This window comes from Prorops nasuta, unplaced genomic scaffold (assembly GCF_024137725.1).
Source record: "Prorops nasuta isolate Cenicafe-Biocafe unplaced genomic scaffold, Cenicafe_Pnas_1.2 PNAS00018, whole genome shotgun sequence".
In the NCBI taxonomy this organism is placed as follows: domain Eukaryota; kingdom Metazoa; phylum Arthropoda; class Insecta; order Hymenoptera; family Bethylidae; genus Prorops; species Prorops nasuta.
Window position 1 is genome coordinate 4,150,729 of NW_027116815.1, and position 17,467 is coordinate 4,168,195.

General features: G+C 39.5%; 1 protein-coding gene across 4 annotated transcripts; it reads right to left on the bottom strand.

Moving 5' to 3' along the window:
• Window positions 1–6: 6 nt before the first annotated feature.
• mask (multiple ankyrin repeats single KH domain) lies at window positions 7–17,443 on the bottom strand. 4 transcript variants are annotated; one of them, XM_066738252.1, is made up of 23 exons: window positions 16,541–17,443; window positions 12,742–13,185; window positions 12,499–12,646; window positions 12,139–12,419; window positions 11,771–12,056; window positions 11,373–11,677; window positions 11,072–11,287; window positions 10,358–10,996; window positions 10,109–10,268; window positions 9,417–10,021; window positions 9,063–9,270; window positions 8,583–8,984; window positions 8,166–8,504; window positions 7,897–8,088; window positions 6,246–7,818; window positions 5,847–6,164; window positions 5,576–5,770; window positions 5,342–5,489; window positions 5,058–5,262; window positions 4,025–4,803; window positions 2,681–3,940; window positions 2,414–2,602; window positions 7–2,291 (listed from the first exon to the last, which is right to left on the bottom strand). In XM_066738252.1, the coding sequence occupies exons 1-23, from the start codon at window positions 16,739–16,741 to the stop codon at window positions 2,268–2,270; spliced, it is 9,117 nt and encodes a 3,038-aa protein (XP_066594349.1). In that variant the 5' UTR covers window positions 16,742–17,443; the 3' UTR covers window positions 7–2,267. The 4 variants fall into 4 exon arrangements, with proteins under 4 accessions (XP_066594349.1, XP_066594350.1, XP_066594351.1 ...); XM_066738253.1 differs by having other exon boundaries at window positions 5,847–6,161; window positions 9,063–9,273; XM_066738254.1 differs by having other exon boundaries at window positions 4,025–4,542; window positions 9,063–9,273.
• Window positions 17,444–17,467: the final 24 nt, after the last annotated feature.

Sequence of the window (17,467 nt, forward strand, 5' to 3'; positions counted from 1 at the left end):
ATGCTAGTTTTTCTTTAGTTGCTTTATTGTTATATGTCATATAATAGTTTTATATCATATATCGCAGTTATCATAAATCAAATTTGAAAATAGGCTTTAAATTATAACAATATATCTTAGAGAATAATTGAATTGCTCCGTGAAATATAAGGTCAAAAGCCTTTTGTATTATTTCACGTGCTCAACTGAGAAATGATTTGGGGATCTTCTCAATTACAGTATCATCGCTATATATTGAACACTTGCCGAAATCCCCGCGAAGAAATATATTTTTCAAATAGTTCTCTCCCTAACTTTCTCTCTTCCTCTCAATTAAAATGAACATTTTTTTATTGAATGTACCTATAATATTCAATATATCGCACTAGTCCAGCTGAGACAGCAGGTGACTTGTTCCTATGTACCTTCTCTTCCTATAGTAATGTTCTTGTAATTATAATAATAATATAATAATAAATATTATTACCACCACAGCAATAATAGTATTATAATAGCACTGTCATTAGGGACGCACAAGAATATTTTATGTGTTCGCGACCCACTACCCCTTAACAATGAACAGCATTCATTGATGTGAATAGGATTCGGTATACATAATTGTAATGTGTATATTATTAATAGTACAGTGTATCGATCCAATCGTGCTAACACCTTTAATGCTTACATAGATTTAATTTCGAAAGCCTGGCCATTCACGCGTAATGTGTTTCATAAAAATTTCTTAGCTATAACTACTCATACAATAATCTGCATTCGTTCGTTCGTTCGTTCAATCGATCGATCTGCACACAATTGCATAGTTTATCAGTTGTTTGTCTCTGATTAATGTAACAATGATACAAAACGAATAAGCAACTTTATTTGAACGGATCTTTTCCCTATCAGTAAGATTTATCTCTCATGTGCGTAACTACTCGCTGTACTTCTTTCTTTCTTCCTTTCGTTAGCGATTAAATGTCACTGAAAATCCTGCCTTTTATAAAACAACACATGCATTTAATTTCATGCGCTCGAATAGATTTGTCCTATCATTAATAGCAACATCAGCAGCAGCATTAACAATAATTTCGTATGACTGTTGGGGTCTATATACCAGTGCTCCATGTTATTTTTATGCACAACTAATTCACCTATTTCTAAGTTGTGGTGATGCCACTCAACGAGAGTACGTAAATTATAGAATTGCAGTAATAGCAGTGATTACCAAGTTATAATGATTGCATTCAGTAGAAAAGCAGCTGTGGAGCTGCTACTGAAATAACGACATATAATTGGTCAATCATGCAATGCCTTTTCTAATGGACCAAATATATTAAGTATTTCGGTGGCAGCTCTACAGCTGCTACTTCTACTGAATCCAACCAATGCGAACAAGTGCAATGATAAGTGGAAGAATAATATGTGTAAATTATGTTATTTACGATTTGTCCGTTCTATACCGTAACATCTTTTAATTTATTTTCATTGAAATCATTTCGCGATACGGAAATCGTATTCGACAATTTTACTCTGACCAATTATTTACAGGCTTCTAATGTCGACGATGCTATATCATCTGTAGTAGGTAGTATATAACAATAATACGTAATAAGTAGCAAATAGCGCGATTACTGACAATTTGTATAAGTTCTTTAATAAAAATCATTGCAAAAAATAACTAAGGAACAAAGAGTATCATTTAATCAGAATCCGCTGAAAGAGTTGGTCATTTCTGATAAGTCTTTGTGTTTATATATCGCTACTACACAAGCCCAGTGTCATCGTGGTGTCGACGCCTTTTTATCATACGTTAATTTATAGTGATAACGGTCGCCAGGTATCAGCAAGGTAATTAGATTTTAGACAAGCGGATCATTCCTGTGACGAAATAATTCAGCCAGCATTATCTTCAGCATCGTAATCAATGATTATTTATTAAAACGATACAGAGCGTAATTACATCCGAGAAGCAATCATACATCGATATCACTTCGGCTTGTGTTAGTGCGCTCGCATCGGGCGTAGCGATAATTGATATTCAATAGTCATAATAGACAATAGCGATAAATTTGTAATAAGAATTTACTATTTTATCATCTAATATGACAAGTAATATTCAATCTGCTTTAGTGAATATAATAAGTAATTAATGTAGTTTTTTTTATCTTTTATGTGTCTAGAAACGACAATGCCAGCTCAACCTACTACTACTTTAAATCCCAGGTCTATTTTTCACCTCATCCAGGTAAGAGAAAAAAAAACTGTGTCGACAAATAGGTTTCTGCATTCTAATGTGTCCACTTGTTCCAGCCCTAAAAGAAGAGAATTTTTATGTAAAATAACGGTGACGCATAAAAGAATATTAAATACATATACATAAACTATACTGAAGCAAGCTTGATCGTGTATTTTCGAAACTAGACGTAATACTTACTGGGTGCTGTTTGTCTTGCACGGGATCTGGTATACCCCATCCGGGGCCGTCCATTTTTGCCGGTTCATTCGGAGGAATTTCGGCTAGTCCAGGTGCACCAAATTGTCCTGGTAATAATGTCAATCCTGGCATCAAGGACAATGCTGCTGCATTACCATTGGGAAATTGTTGTTGAGCATCGACATGACCCTGATTAGAGCAGTGGTTATACTTTAAAAAATAACCTTTTAATTAAGTTATGAGATGGAAATGCAAGCAAAAACATACCTGGAATGATGATTCCATCATTTGATGGAGATCAGCATCTACATTGGCCATGCGATTATAAGTAGTGCTGGAGCGGTACATTTGATGCTGCCTATCCATGCCCGGAGCTAAACTGGCCCAAGAGCCAACTAATTTCTCATTATTTAGCATCCAATTGAGTGAATCAGCATCGCCACCAGGTCCCATTCCAGCATTATAATTTTTCCATGCTCTTTCTGTACCAATTGGCCGTGGTACTTTGCGATCTTCTATCTTCAATTGATTAATCTCTTGAGCGACTTGTGCCGGTGACGATGGCGATATAGTCGGTGATCCGCCATTTTCCAAACTTGTAATTAAATCAATGCTACCAGGTTGCGCGGTCATACCAGCTAAATGATTAGAAAAACTAATCTGACCCATCATTGGATCCTGATGTGGAGGATAATTGTTGTGGGGTGGTGCAAAAGGCCAACGGGTCTGACCGTTTGCAGAGATTGTAGTATTAGGCGTAGCGCGAGAAGGTGTTTGATATTTTCCTAGTGGAAAATTACTTAGCATGGTTAAATTATTAGATTGCATGGCAGAAGGTGGTGGTGGTGCCGGTACTGTAGCAAACATGTTAGGATGTATTGCAGAACCTGTGTTGAACATTGTCACTTGTGGTTTGTTATTAAGATGTAAAGAGCTCGAAAAATCAGGAGCCCTTGGGTTCAATCTAGACATGCTGACAGTAGTATTTACGGATGCTGATTGCGCTAAAGTTTGAGCGAAATTAGGCATATGAGGATGGAAAGGTAGTAGAGGATGTCCTGGTTGCCCTTCGTTGGGAACCATTTTCAATAAGTTTGAATTAGGATGTTCATATGTTCCATTATTGGCTTTAAAAAGACCAACGTCTAATGAAGGCTGCGACGTATTAGACATGACATGCTGTTGTTGCTGCTGTTGTTGATGTGCACCTGCGTTTCGCGATGTTAATTCTCCTTGATATATGGGTCTGTTGTATTGTGTCATACTGCTCCCCATCTCTATATTTTGCTGGGACATTACTGGTCTAGCAACTGCAAGACTTCCGGGTGGTTTGCTTGAAAGTTGATGTTCATTATAGTTTGATGAAGATGAAAACGGTAGTGACTGAATCGTATTATGTACTGAAGATGACGTTACTCCACTACCAACTGTATTACTACCCGAGACACTAGTTGTTCCACCTGATTTGCTAGAAACTGGAGAGCACATTGCTGTTCCTCTATACCCAGGAGCTTTGGATGCATCAACCTGTAAATTCGATTTAAAGATACGAATAAGAAAGAAACATACAAAAAATTAAAGGAAAAGAATACTATTTAAGCCAGTACTAACCTGTGGAGGAACACTGTCGATAAATTTGGTGTTAGACGAACCGGATGTATTAACAGATACACCACCACCAGCAACTGTTGCAAAATTCATTCCTTTTTGAGATTCATTTTCACGGCCACCCCACATCGTTTGAGTGACTTTCGTGAAGGTGTCATTAAATAAGGAGTATTCTAAAGGTGTGGTATTGGATGGCTGTTGTTGCTGTTGATCTTGCACGCTACCAATCGGCGTTGAGCTACGTGGTTGTTGTAAGGTTTGCTGAGATTGCTGGGAGGTAATGGGCGGCGATGGTGTAACTCTGATCATGGTAGAGGAAGTAGAAACAGCTGTGTTTTCCGAACAGTTGGATGGAGCAGCATTGGTGGTTTGCGCTATTGCAGTTGAGCCGGGTGAATAAGTTGGTTTTCCAGGATAATGAGACACCATTGTTGGAGGTGCAGACAAAGTAGGCAGTGGTCGGCAGTGTTTGGGCGATGAATTGACTACAGATTGCTGCGACGTCTGAGCTGTAGCTGCAGCTGTAGTTGACATTACAGTCACGATGTTAGCTTGTATAGACTTCTGTTTATTTGTGGTATGAGTGGACTGCATAACGGTAGTGGATGCATGCGTCGAGGCAGTGATTTCAGAAAGCTTAGCCGCAAAAGTTTGTGTCGTATTCGTCGTCACGAATTTTGTTGCCCGGCCGGCTGTCATGATTGCACTCGTATACGACATAGTCGTTTTCGTGTTCGTTGACGAGGCCATCTGAGCAGCTGCAGCTTGAGCCCGTTTTTCTGCTGCATATTAATTAGCACTATTAGCGAACTTTAATTAAATAGCGCTTTTTTTCTTTATAATGATACAATCAGTTACTGGTCAATATTTATTTTTTATATTTTTTCTCTTTTGTGTATATAAAAGCATTAACCGACGGCCGTACAATTTATCACGTGTTTTTGAATTTTTACGACCTTCTAGTTAGAGAGTTCATGCAAGACAATAACTATTTATGAACAACGATAAGGCATGATTATATTTTTGTTTTACTCACCGGCAGCAACGAGTCGAGGTGCTGTCGCCCGTGGCAAAGCTGTTGAGAACGGACCTGCAAGCTTGATAGTTGATGACGAGCGAAGAGGAATCAGTTGGCTGACAGTGGTCATGCTAGCCGAGTAACCTGCTTTATTGGCTTGAGAGCTAGTTGCGCTGGTCGCGCCAGTTGGTTTGTTTATTGGGCCTATCTTGGATTTATTAGTCTGTAAAGATATAGTAAAATGTCACGATATGTGAAGAAACAATGAAAAATCTTTTTTTTTTATTTATGTCAAAACTTACAGTGGCAGACGATACGGGTTTATCCCACGTTGGAGTCGTAACAACTGTGAGTTTAGATTTTTGGAGCATTTGTAGAATATCAACTTCTGGATCTTTTATTAAAGCAGCAATTAATGTATGCGCTTGCTTGGTAGCATCAGAAGACCCCCTATACCAAAATATTTTATATTATTGATTTAATTATGAATAGACGAAAAATGTATATTTATCGGCTTTTTTCGGTTTATTACGTACTTGATCGTAATGATTCGTTCGCCTTGGCATTTGCTCTGTTTTTCCACTTCAATATGCGCACCTGTTGCAGTACGAATTGCATTGATATTGCTACCACCTCGACCAATGACTCTGCTTATAGCATTCGGTGGTACAGCTACTTTTTTGGAACGGAATGGCGAGTTCATAAATCTTCCCGAATCATCAGATTGGCCTCTGTGGAAACATTGCAAATATTAGTTAAATGTGAAAAGAGAAAAATACTTAAGAAGCACCGAATACTGATTCTTACTTTCTCACGACTTCTTTCCATCCCTCTTCACGTTTTCCAGCTTGCTTTGGGCTAGTTGAATTATTTGATTTTGTAGAAGTATTTAGCGTTGAATCACCATCGAATTGATTATTATAAGATTTTTTCCCCTTGCCAGGCATATACGTCTCATTACCAGTTGCCTCAAAGTCCTCTCTATCGGCGGGATGTCTTGATGACTCAAATACTAATTGACCTTTGATCTTACGCTCCCCAGTATTACTCGTTGCAGTTTTGGTACTAGTGACTGTAGTCGTTGCTACAGAAACGCTACTAGTAGCATTATTAGTCGGTATTCTTCTATGAATAAACAAACCTTTGTTAATTTTGTTTTCCTTCTAATGTATCAATTTAAATTTCTTGTATAAAAAAAATACTTACTTTTCAGAGGTGGTACTTTGGGATTTAGTTGGTGATATAGAATTTTGAGAAATCGAAGTATTGTGTGTTAAAACAGATTTAGGCGACCGCTGTGGAGACGAATCTTTGTCGTTTGAGTTAGGACTATTAGTTTTTTTCTTCTTCTTTTCTTTTTTCTTTTCTCTAGCCTTTACGTCATTGCTGCTACAGCTTCCTTGACTATTTGCATCAATACCACTGTCACCTTCCTCTCGATCTGGATCCTCAGGACTTCTATTAACAGGTGATGGTACACTATCCATACGTTCGCAACTATCCACTCCCTCATGCTCGCTATCGTCTGCTCTATCACCATCTTCGTCACCAGACTTCTTCCCACTCTCGTCTTTATCTTCATAATTCGATTCGTTTTTCTTGTATTCTTCGTGCATCTTCCTCTTTTCTTCCTTCTTCTCCAATTTCTTTTTCTTCTTACGTTCTCGTCTACGCGCGGCTGCTGCTTTTTTAGATTCTTCCCTAGTTTTCTCCATATCAAGTTCTTCCAATAGTATCGTTGCATTTTTATTCGCTTTAGCGGCTTGCGTCTCTTTGGCTGCGCGAATTACTTTCACACACTCATGACATTTTTCCAGAAGCTCCTTGTCGCTGACAGTAGCGATATATCTTGTCATTTCTTGATCGCTTGGAAACTGTGTCACATGATTTACCATCCATTTGACAACCTTAATATGACCCTTACGAAATGCTGCCATCAAACATGATACCTTACGATTATCTTGTGAATCTATGTCAGCTCCAGCGTGGTATAGCAAGTCTACTACATTCAAATGACCTCCATTGGCAGCTAACCACAGCGGACTATTGCCTTTTTTGTTCTTAACTTCAACCTGCGTTCCCCTGGATAATAGAAGTTCTACGAATCGGCAGTGTCCTTTATCAGCGGCAATCGTAAGGGCAGTATCGCGGGATGACGGAACGGGTGTTGCGTTTACGTCCGCACCTTTTGTAAGCAATACACGACCTACTTCAACATAACCACCACTAGCAGCTTCCATCAATGGTGTCAGACCAGTTTTAGCACGATGCTCGACATTTGCTTTGCGGTCCAACAATAAACTTACTACTTCGTGCCTTCCTTGGAAACATGCGAGTGTTAAAGCTGTGTTACGATTGGTTTCAATTTGAGCATTGATGTCGCTACCCATATCCAATAATAACTTAACCGCAGCAGTATGTCCATTCATTGCGGCAAGCATTAATGGAGAAATACCCAATTTTGATCCTGTCCGTGAATTAATTTCCGCGCCATGACTTAACAGAAGCTTGATGATATTCACATAACCACCAGATGCTGCTAGGCTCAACGGTGTGTAATCAGAAACATTGCGATGTTCTTTATTTGCTGCTCGTTCCAGCAAAAGTTCAACGACCTCATACCGGCCTCCGCTACACGCGAGAGATAGAGGTGTGTCCTTTGTTCGTTCTGATTGGGCTTCAATATCTGCTCCATGGTTTAACAAGATTTCAACTACTTTTTGATGACCGGCAGTCGCCGCCAAAATCAATGGAGTAAATCCTTTTTTATCTCGATGTTCTAGAAAATTATTATTATTCAATTTGTATCTTCAACATTCTTTTGATATTATTGTCAGTTAAATTGATGATGTCTTACCAATATCCGCGCCTCGGCTTAAAAGCAATTCAACTAGCTCTTCATGACCTCCTGCGCAGGCTAATGTCAAGGCCGTGTCGTGATTACTGTCCGTCTCCGAATCGACGTCCATGCAAGAGAACGGTGCAGGTGGTACCTGGTTAGTCGCGTATCCTCCAACAGTAGGCATACCTGTTGTATATTGACCAGCGACTGAATAATAAATTACAATCAAAGTATTTATTTAAACAAATGTTTTATTGTTTTCCTCGATTAATCTATCGCCATACCTGTTGCTGGATCTAGCTGATAATTTTGAGTGGGAAAATTAGGATTTTGTTGTTGAGTAGTGGCAGTTGTTTGCTGTTGGCAAGATTGTTGCTGAGAAAGCAAGGGAAATCTGGCCTTTTTCCCTTTTCCTGTCGTAGGTGCCGTATAAACTTGCTTTTTGTCCGGAACAATAGCAGCAGTTGTTGAAGAAGTTGCCGGAGCTTGTGTTTGAGTAGCAACTTGAACCTGATTAGTGGTACATGCGGTAGATTGAGTATAACCGTTGGAAGGATGAGGTACATTGTTCTCTATTACATTAGCCGATCCACTAACTGCTGGCAGCGTTTGTGTTGGAAAAGCTGTGAATTATAAAGGGTAAATTGTTTTTTCATATCTCCTAATTATTAGTCATTTAATTCCTTGAAATGGATACTTACTTATTTGAGACGATTCTAATTGGGTCTGTAAAGTGTCGATAATTCCAGAACACATGCCAGCGCGAAAACCTGCTTGAAAGTAGCTTAAGCCATCATTTAATATTTGACTCTGCAAAGATTGATTAGCTAATTGTAAGACTGAAGACATATCAGCTTGTATTTGAACACCAGTATAAACGGGCAATAGTGGTAATGACGAAGATGGAACGGATGAAACTGGTGCAGCAAATGATTCCTGAGAAGTATGAGGAGCAGTAATTTGCTGAGCAGGCTGACAAGACGAAGGTTGTTGCGATGGTGGTTGCTGTTGTAGGACTTGCTGTTGTAAAGGTGGTTCTTGTTGTTCTTTGTTACTAACTACTTCTAAGCCCTTTAGTTCAAGTTTTCCTTGATCTTCATTAGCTATTATAAAATATCGATAAATTGATCAATAAAGCGTGATCTTAACATTCTATTTTATGAATTTACTCAAATAATTACCATCTACGGGATCGTCGAAACTAATCGATCGAAAAATTTCTAAAGCTTCGTCGATAGGAATATCGGTTCCGTCTTCTAATTTTAGTACTCTTTTACTGGAAAGAGCTTTTGCTGTTTGTGCAGCGCTAAAGAAAGGACAAGCGCCTTCTCTATGTAATCTAGCCAACTCCGGGTCCGTTTGATCAGGAATAGTCTGTTGAGGTGTTTGCTGCTATTTCAACGAAAAAATTAATGTATGATGGCACAAACGGATATTTGGATGTATTTATTTAATAAACTATATAAATCATTATAATAAACAACAGAACTAGTGAATATAATAAAAATACATTATTTGAATTAGAAAGTACCAACCTGAACTTGGTCCAGATGAAGTTGAAGCTGCTGATTTAACTGATGAAGTTGCTGAGCTTGCTGTACTTTATAAGTAAGATTGCGTTGTTGTTGCTTGTAATTTTGCTGAAGACCAGCTATTAGATTTGCTTCCTGTTGTTGCGCTTGAGGCTGTTGTAGTTGCTGAGAAGCCTGCTGCTGTTGTTGTTGTAGTTTCCCGCCTACAGCCGAAGCTGCTTTTCGTGTATTCTTCCCTTCCTTCTTTGAAACTGGTTTTGCTTTTGGTCGATCGCTAATAGCTGTATTTTGACTGACATCGCTGCTTGCCGTAATAGGCTGAGAAGCCGTGATAACCGTTGGTGGAGATGAAACACTGGGAGGACTTGATGTAGTAGTCGCAAATGTATTGGAAGTAACCATTGTCATAGCTGTTGTCGTTTGCACAGGTGCCAAAGATAATGGTGGAGAAGCAGAAAAGGAATTACTGGCTGGAAACGTTTCGGAATTCGAAGATGTCGCCGACAGATCCGGATGAAGCTCCTTTGATCTGCCATACTTTTGCTGAATACTCATTCCGTGAAGGAAATATTTTATTGCGTCAGCGGTCCCTTCACGATAAGCTATTTCTGTTGTTTCGGAGTACGTAAATAATAATTAGCTTATATCTTAGATTGCTTGCAGTTACCTAAATTTTATATTAATATGAAATATACCAGGTAAAAGGGCATCTGGCTCATTAGAATCCTGCTGTTGCTGCTGCTGTTGTGGTTGTTGTGATGGTTGAGTTTGTTGCTGTGCTTGGGTAATGATGGAATTTCGCGTATCAGAAAAAATGTGCGCTACTCCTTTTATCTGTAGTTCCCTTTCTACCCTCTGAGACAAATAAATTTATATCACAAAAGCTGTAATCATTCCTACTCAAATTGATTTAGAAATTAACCATTTTTGAAACATCAGCTTACCTGTAACTCCTCGAGAATTTGTTGCTTATGAAGAATCTGCTCTTGTCGATTGCTTTTTCGACTTTCCGAGACATTGAGTCCTGTTGTTGGTGTGGGTGTGGGAGCTGGACTGAGACTTATGTTAGGTTCAGAAAGACTCGTAAAACCTCCACTCCCTTTATCAAGAATATTTGTATCGTCCTTAGCGGTAACGGCGGGCTCGCCTGTTTGCTGGGTTCGGGATTGCGGTGTTTCTCCTGGTGTAAGACTTACATCGGTTATCATTGCTATTGACCGATTTATCCTTAACAATGACTCTTGCGTATTATGTTTGGATTGAAGTTTCTGTGGATGCGATTGATCTATAACTTGCTGCTGTTGTTGCTGGACAGACACCGGCTGTGGATGAGGCACGTGCTGTTGATGGTTAATATGTTGTTGTTGTTGCTGCTGTGACTGTTGCGGTTGCTGCTGAGATGGTTGCTGCTGTGACGTTTGCTGCTGGGACGTTTGCTGCTGCTGTTGAGGAAGCAGCATAGGTGCAGAAGTCGCAGCCGCATGAGGTGTACTCATCATAATACTGTGAGGATAATCCAATAATAGCTGGACAACACTAGTATGTCCACCTTTCGCGGCTTCTATCAACATTGTTGAATTATCCTACAAAAAAATGTTAGTTTTACCGTGGTAATTTATTACGATAGAAATATTAAGTCATAAAATGATAGAAATTACCTTTAGCTTATGAAACGGATCAGCAGATTGTGCAAGCAACAGTTCAACAACAGCCAGATGACCGCCTGCACAAGCTAACGAAAGTGGTGTATGATCATTATTTGTTGTTTGTCGGTTTACATCTGCTCGTTTCGATATCAGAAACTGAACAGTGCATACGTGACCAGCTCTACAAGCTTTCATCAATGGTGTTCGTCCACCTTCCGATTCGTGCTCCTTTAAATACAAAACAGAAGCAAATAGAGTTAAAGCTGAAGTCGTAATTTGTTTTTATTTATATTGGAAAATAGAATAAACATACCAGATCTGCGCCAAATTGTAACAAGAGATCGGCTACGTCTGTATGACCGTTTTCACAAGCATACGTTAAGGCAGTATCGCCAGTTTGTGTTTGAGCATGGACGTCTGCCTCTGACGCTAGTAAATACCGTACAAGTTCAAGATGTCCTTCTTGCGCAGCCTCCATCAATGGCGTCGACGCACCTAGCTCAATATCCGCACCGGCTTTAATTAAAAAATCGGCAACTTCCAAAAAACCGCCACAACAAGCCAACGTAAGTGCAGTTTCTTGGGTCTCTTCCGTCTGTGCATTAATATTCGCTCCTGCTTTAAAATTAAATTCATAACAATTAATTATGAATAATCATAAGCAATATATAATTATAAATTTATAAATAATAAATAACAAACTTCATTTACCCTGACTTAATAGTAAGGCAACCATTTCCTCATGGCCCTCGCGTGCTGCTTCCATCAATGGTGTATACCCTTCATCATTAACTTCCTCAATATTCGCTCCTCTTTCAATAAGTAACATGGCAAGATCAACATGACCTCCACATGCGGCCAATGTTAAAGGGGATTCGAAACTGTCAGTTGGCATGTTCACCTGAGCTCCAGAATCCAACAGCAGCCTAGCAACTTCTACATGACCATCCATTGATGCTTCCATTAGGGCAGTGTGCATTTCGTCGGTCTTATGCTCCTATTAAGTACCAAGTAATACATAAGGTTAGCATCAGTTTTTAAAAACAAAAGTAAGAGTATTTAAAACTTTATCAATATACCTGATCGGCACCAGCTTCGAGTAAAAACCTAACCATTTCTAAATGTCCTTTATAGCAAGCTAATGTTAATGCTGACTCTTTAAATTCATTGGAATGAGTATTAATGCCAGCACCATATTCCAATAAGATTTTGGCAACTGGAACATGTCCTGCACTAGCTGCTTCCATCAAAGGAGTATGGCCGTTTTCGTTATGATCTTCTACATTGGCACCAGCTTTTAACAATACCCTCACAACGTTTTCATGGCCACCAGCACATGCATACATAAGAGGTGTATTACCTACAGTAAAAAATAGATCTTAAGTAACTATGAAATTCCATTTTGGTTGTTATCAAGGTGTATTTATATATATTCTAACCTGAAGTAGATTGAGCATTTACATCAGCTCCATGAGCTATCAATAAACTCACTATATCCACATGCCCCGCACTAGCAGCTTCCATCAAAGGAGTACAATCTCCTTTGACACCTCGATCTTCAACATTTGCATTCATGGCTAAAAGTACCTGAATGATAATATGCGAATGTTAATTATTATTATTTATTCCATTTAAACTATATGACAATAAAAGTGATGTTCTAGAAGCAACAATATTAATACCTGTGCAAGCTCGTAATAACCTGCTGAACAGGCAAGCGAAAGCAAACTTTCTCCTTCTTCAGTAGTTTCGTGTACACTACGTCCTTCTGTTAGTAATTTTCTCACTGTACCAACGTCGCCGTCAGTGCAGGCCTCCACTAAAGAACGTTTTTCGTTCTGGGTACGCAGATTATCGCTACGCATACGTGTAAGTGCTGCTGCAGCTTCGTCCAGTGCACAAGAAACACTAGATGTCAAACGACGGAGCACTTCGTGATCAGCCAAGTGCTTTCCATCGCCTGATGACAATTTTCCTATTCCAGCTGCTTCAAGCAGAGCCTCCAAGCGAGCTTGGGTTTCAGGGTCTACTGATCGTTCAGGATCTTCTGAGGTTAACAAAAACTTGGATGATTCTAGATGATGATCTTCATCCAAATCAACCTGATCAATTGCAAAGCACTCCACCTAAAATTAAAACAAGAGAAACCTTTTATTAACAAATATCCAGCTTCTTTTTACATTTTACTGATTTATTCGTAAAACTGGTATAAACAGAATAATCTTTAATATTTTAAAAGGGAAGGAGACAATATATGAATCGCTTAATTTTTTTCTTATAATTTTTGGGTAAAATGAATAAACAAACAAAAGTTTAGAATAGTATAAAAGTAATGATTAAAAAAAACCAATGATTCTTTTAAACATGAAATCTATAAAAGATTAATCGTCGATATCAATTAATAACCGCAGACGAAATTGAGGTTATTTTCAGACGATTATGTATGAAGGCATTTATTTCCATTGACAAAGGAGATATTTGCTGATGAGCGTAACTATCTAATAAAACAAGCGCACCAAGAGCATAGGCTCGCATAAAAAGCAAACGGAGGTTAAATAAACCTTTATAACACATCTTTAAAATATCGAAGAGCACGCGAAGCCACAAATATCCGAAAGATTGGCGAGACAAGGAGTGGTGTCTAGGAGTATTTAAGGTTTTCCCACTGGTATTTCACGTCAAATATATGTGTATATATATATATATATATATATATGTGTATTACATATGTATATCATACACATATTGCTATACGATGCCAGGAGCAATGGAACGGAGAACGATAGAAGATTAAGTACAAGGCACAAGATCTGGGTTTACACGGGTGAAAGTATCGTATCTGTTTCGAGCAAATGGCACTGCTGTTCGCCAGTTAGAAGAAGGAACAATGTGCAGCCATTCCGGGGATGGAACTGGCAGACACTTCCTGGAGATTATTCCATGCGTACCATGCGTTTTAGTTATATCTCTCGTGCAATAGAAACAGGATGTTCGGCACACTCGCAGCAGCCTTTTCTCTACTGACGCTCCTGACAATCTCTCGCTTCTCGTTTTTCCGACTAGCTCGACTATCGAATTGGCTTAGATCGGAAAATACCACAAGAAGGGACTACCGCTGCTGCTCTCTCGCTGGAATATAGAATAATATGGTGGCTCTGCTCTCTACGGTTTTCACGCACACCAATAATGTGCTCTGCTCGCCTCTCTCTCTCTCTCTATCCCCCTCACCCTCTTTTTCCAGAGGCATATACGTGAATGTGTGTGCGCGCGCGCACTTATATGTGAGAGAGAGAGAGCGAGAGAAGTAGAGAGTCGAACGAAGTAAAATAGAGATAGAATTGTGGCCGAGTCTCTCTCTTTCTCTCTTGCTTGGAGAAGCAAAAGCTTGAAGATGAGAGACTGAGACTGGAAAAGACAAGGCTGTTGAAGACAACATGCAGTAAGAAGGTAAACAGGCAGAGACAGAGCGGGCAGGAAGTTAGTAAAGGTAGATAGGTTAAGGGGAGAGGCAAAACTCTTTAAAGAGAGAGAGAGAGAGAGAGATTATGGGAGCTATAGTGTGTAGGGCTGAGCAGGAGAGAAGAGAGAAGGCGACAGGGCAAGTAAGGCTCACGTATTGGCACAAATACACGCGAGATTCACGAGCAAAGCGAAGAGAACACCGCAGGGTGGCGCACGGCGTAGTGCAACGGACGTAAATACATTTACACATAACAATATGGAACGCGTGCGCAAATACATACATACATACGAACGAGCGTACGTACGCACGCGGGCATTCACGCGACACGTATGCAGGCGAACACGCTCCCACACACACGTGTGTATGTGTGGTGTACACACGCGCACGCGCCTGGTTATGCAGTACTCTAGTAGAGTCAAGCACGATCCAACACATATTATGTATGTATTTACACGTATATACGCTTTACATGTATATTGCGCTACAACACATGGACGACGATATATCACGCACATGCAGGCATTCCGTTGACTGTGCAGCGGATGCAGGGAGGAACGGGGATTGGAAAGAGGGGCATTGAAATTTCGATCATTCATGGAAAAATTGCACGGTTTACGCGCACTGATCATACAATGACTCGTATGATTCTAATTTATTATTTTGTACATTTGACCGTTTAAACGTAAAACCGTCTCGATTTTAACGGTTGCTTCGTCGTAGCAGCGACGAATTCCTTCTGTTATCGAAATCTCGGAACACGACTCCGAGGATGAGGTACATTTGTAAAGATGCCGCGCACTAACTACCCATTGACGTCTCGCCAGCTATTAACGCGTACATCCCGATTATATAACGTCCCTGCGCGAATTCCCTTGTGTCGTTGAAGTCGTAGCCATCGCATCATCCTCTTTTTACATCTAAAGAAACAGATCTTTTCCACGTAAAATACAGAATCCGATATAATAGATGGAGGTTCCGTGCATCGACTATTCACCGGGTTCACGGAGTACAAAGAGCGACCAAGATAGATGACGAATCCCACAACCATTTACCTGCCTACATGCGTGAAAATCTAAGTTTAACGGTATCGGTTTTGCCCTCGACTCGACATCAACTTATAGCCGTTTTTTTCCTCTTTCTCCTTTTTTTCCTCCTACTCTTCTCTCTAATTCTAATTGGCGTTGTGTAGTTGTCATTATCATCATCATTGTACCTTTAACATACTACTCAAAATTCTCAGCACTCACACCAATGAACGTACTCTCTCTCTCTCTCTCTCTCTCTCTCTCTCTCTCTCTCTCACTCACTCACTCACTCACTCACTCTTTCTTTCTATCCTTCTATCGCTCTTTCACACTCGATTTAACCAATTTTCTTTCTTCCAGCAGTACATGATTTGCTCGTTGTGCGTATATATATACACATTTTTTTTCACAAAATAAAATTTATTGAGAAGGGAAGCGAGAGGCTGCTGGTATTGAAATTGACATTATGTTGAGCTGGGATTTTTTTGATGAAGGAAAAATAGAAAGAGGAAAGGAAATGCAAGAGAAAAAATAATGACAAGTGAGAGGGCAAAAGTACAATGGGAACGAGAAGGAGAATAAGAACGGTAACGGCGACGATGACGGCGACGACGAGAACGGCAACGACATTAATTAGATGTGAACGATCCACGGCCTACGAGAAACTAGTGGATAATAAGGAATCGTCCGGCTTTCGTGAAATTGTAATTTTTGAGAATACGATGGGAATAAGGAATAGAATTATACGGATTAATCTTTGTTGTAAAATCTGGTAGGCTATAGAAAGGATATAAGACACGAGAGTGCACGAATGAAAGAACGAGCGAGTGAGCGAACGGGCGATTCCGATGTTGGGACGAACTGTGCTCGCAACTAGATTCGCTCTCTCTCTCTCTCTCTCCCCTTCTTTCTCTCTCTCTCTCTCTCTTCTAATTCCTTTTCAGCATTTCAAAGCTACTGGTTCGAGACGTGGCAGGCCTTAATTGCCTTTACCTCTGAAACACTGTCCTCTTCACTTTCCGACGAGTCTGTCATAAAGCGCGGCTGCAACTCTGAGAAGGTCTCCGTTTCCGATTTCGTGGGACTGGAGTTCGAGGACTGGGGAGTCGACGTCTTCCCAATGTCGTGGTGAATGCTCGTTGATTTTTCGTGCTTCTGGCTATCCGAGGTCGTTCCTTGTGCTACATTCTGCATTTTTACCTTTCGGATGAATCATATGACACAGAGTTATTTCTCCCGTGTCGCGAAACACACACAGAACACTGGCTTTTTGGCAATAATCTCAGATACGATCACCGTCATTCACGTAAGCTAACACCCGCCATTTCTACTATGGCCGACAGCGAGAGTCCCGGATGCCTCTTCGGCCATCTATGCGATTCGACGACCTGCAGTCGCTTTCTCTTGGCGGGATATTTAAAACTCTTCTTTTACCGTTAATATATATCTATCTTATCGTTCTGTCTTATTTTTAATAAAGCTGATATAATTTTCAGAAAATTTCAGTAATAGCCCTAAGCATCGATTATATATAGTCCGGATCGTTTTACTCCCATAAATTAAAATATCCGAGACATTAAAATGTTTATATCATGTCTTAATATTACCAAATATAACTGTAACTTCTTAGAAAGTTGGTATCTTACATCGCCCTTTTGGTAATTCTAAGATATGTAATTTTTATTCCTTATTAATGTTAGTATTATTATAAATATTTAATTGCCAGTCCTTTATTTATCTGAATTAATCTCGAATAAACCGAAAGGTCGTATGTACGCAACAATTTACAATTTTCCCTACGTAACTGTTGTTGTAATTAAAAATCAAAAATGAGCGATTACCTAGTAGTATTGTAACACTATTGCTAAATCTACAGAGTTTACTGTATATGTATTTTGGACATATTAAATAGAAACGGAA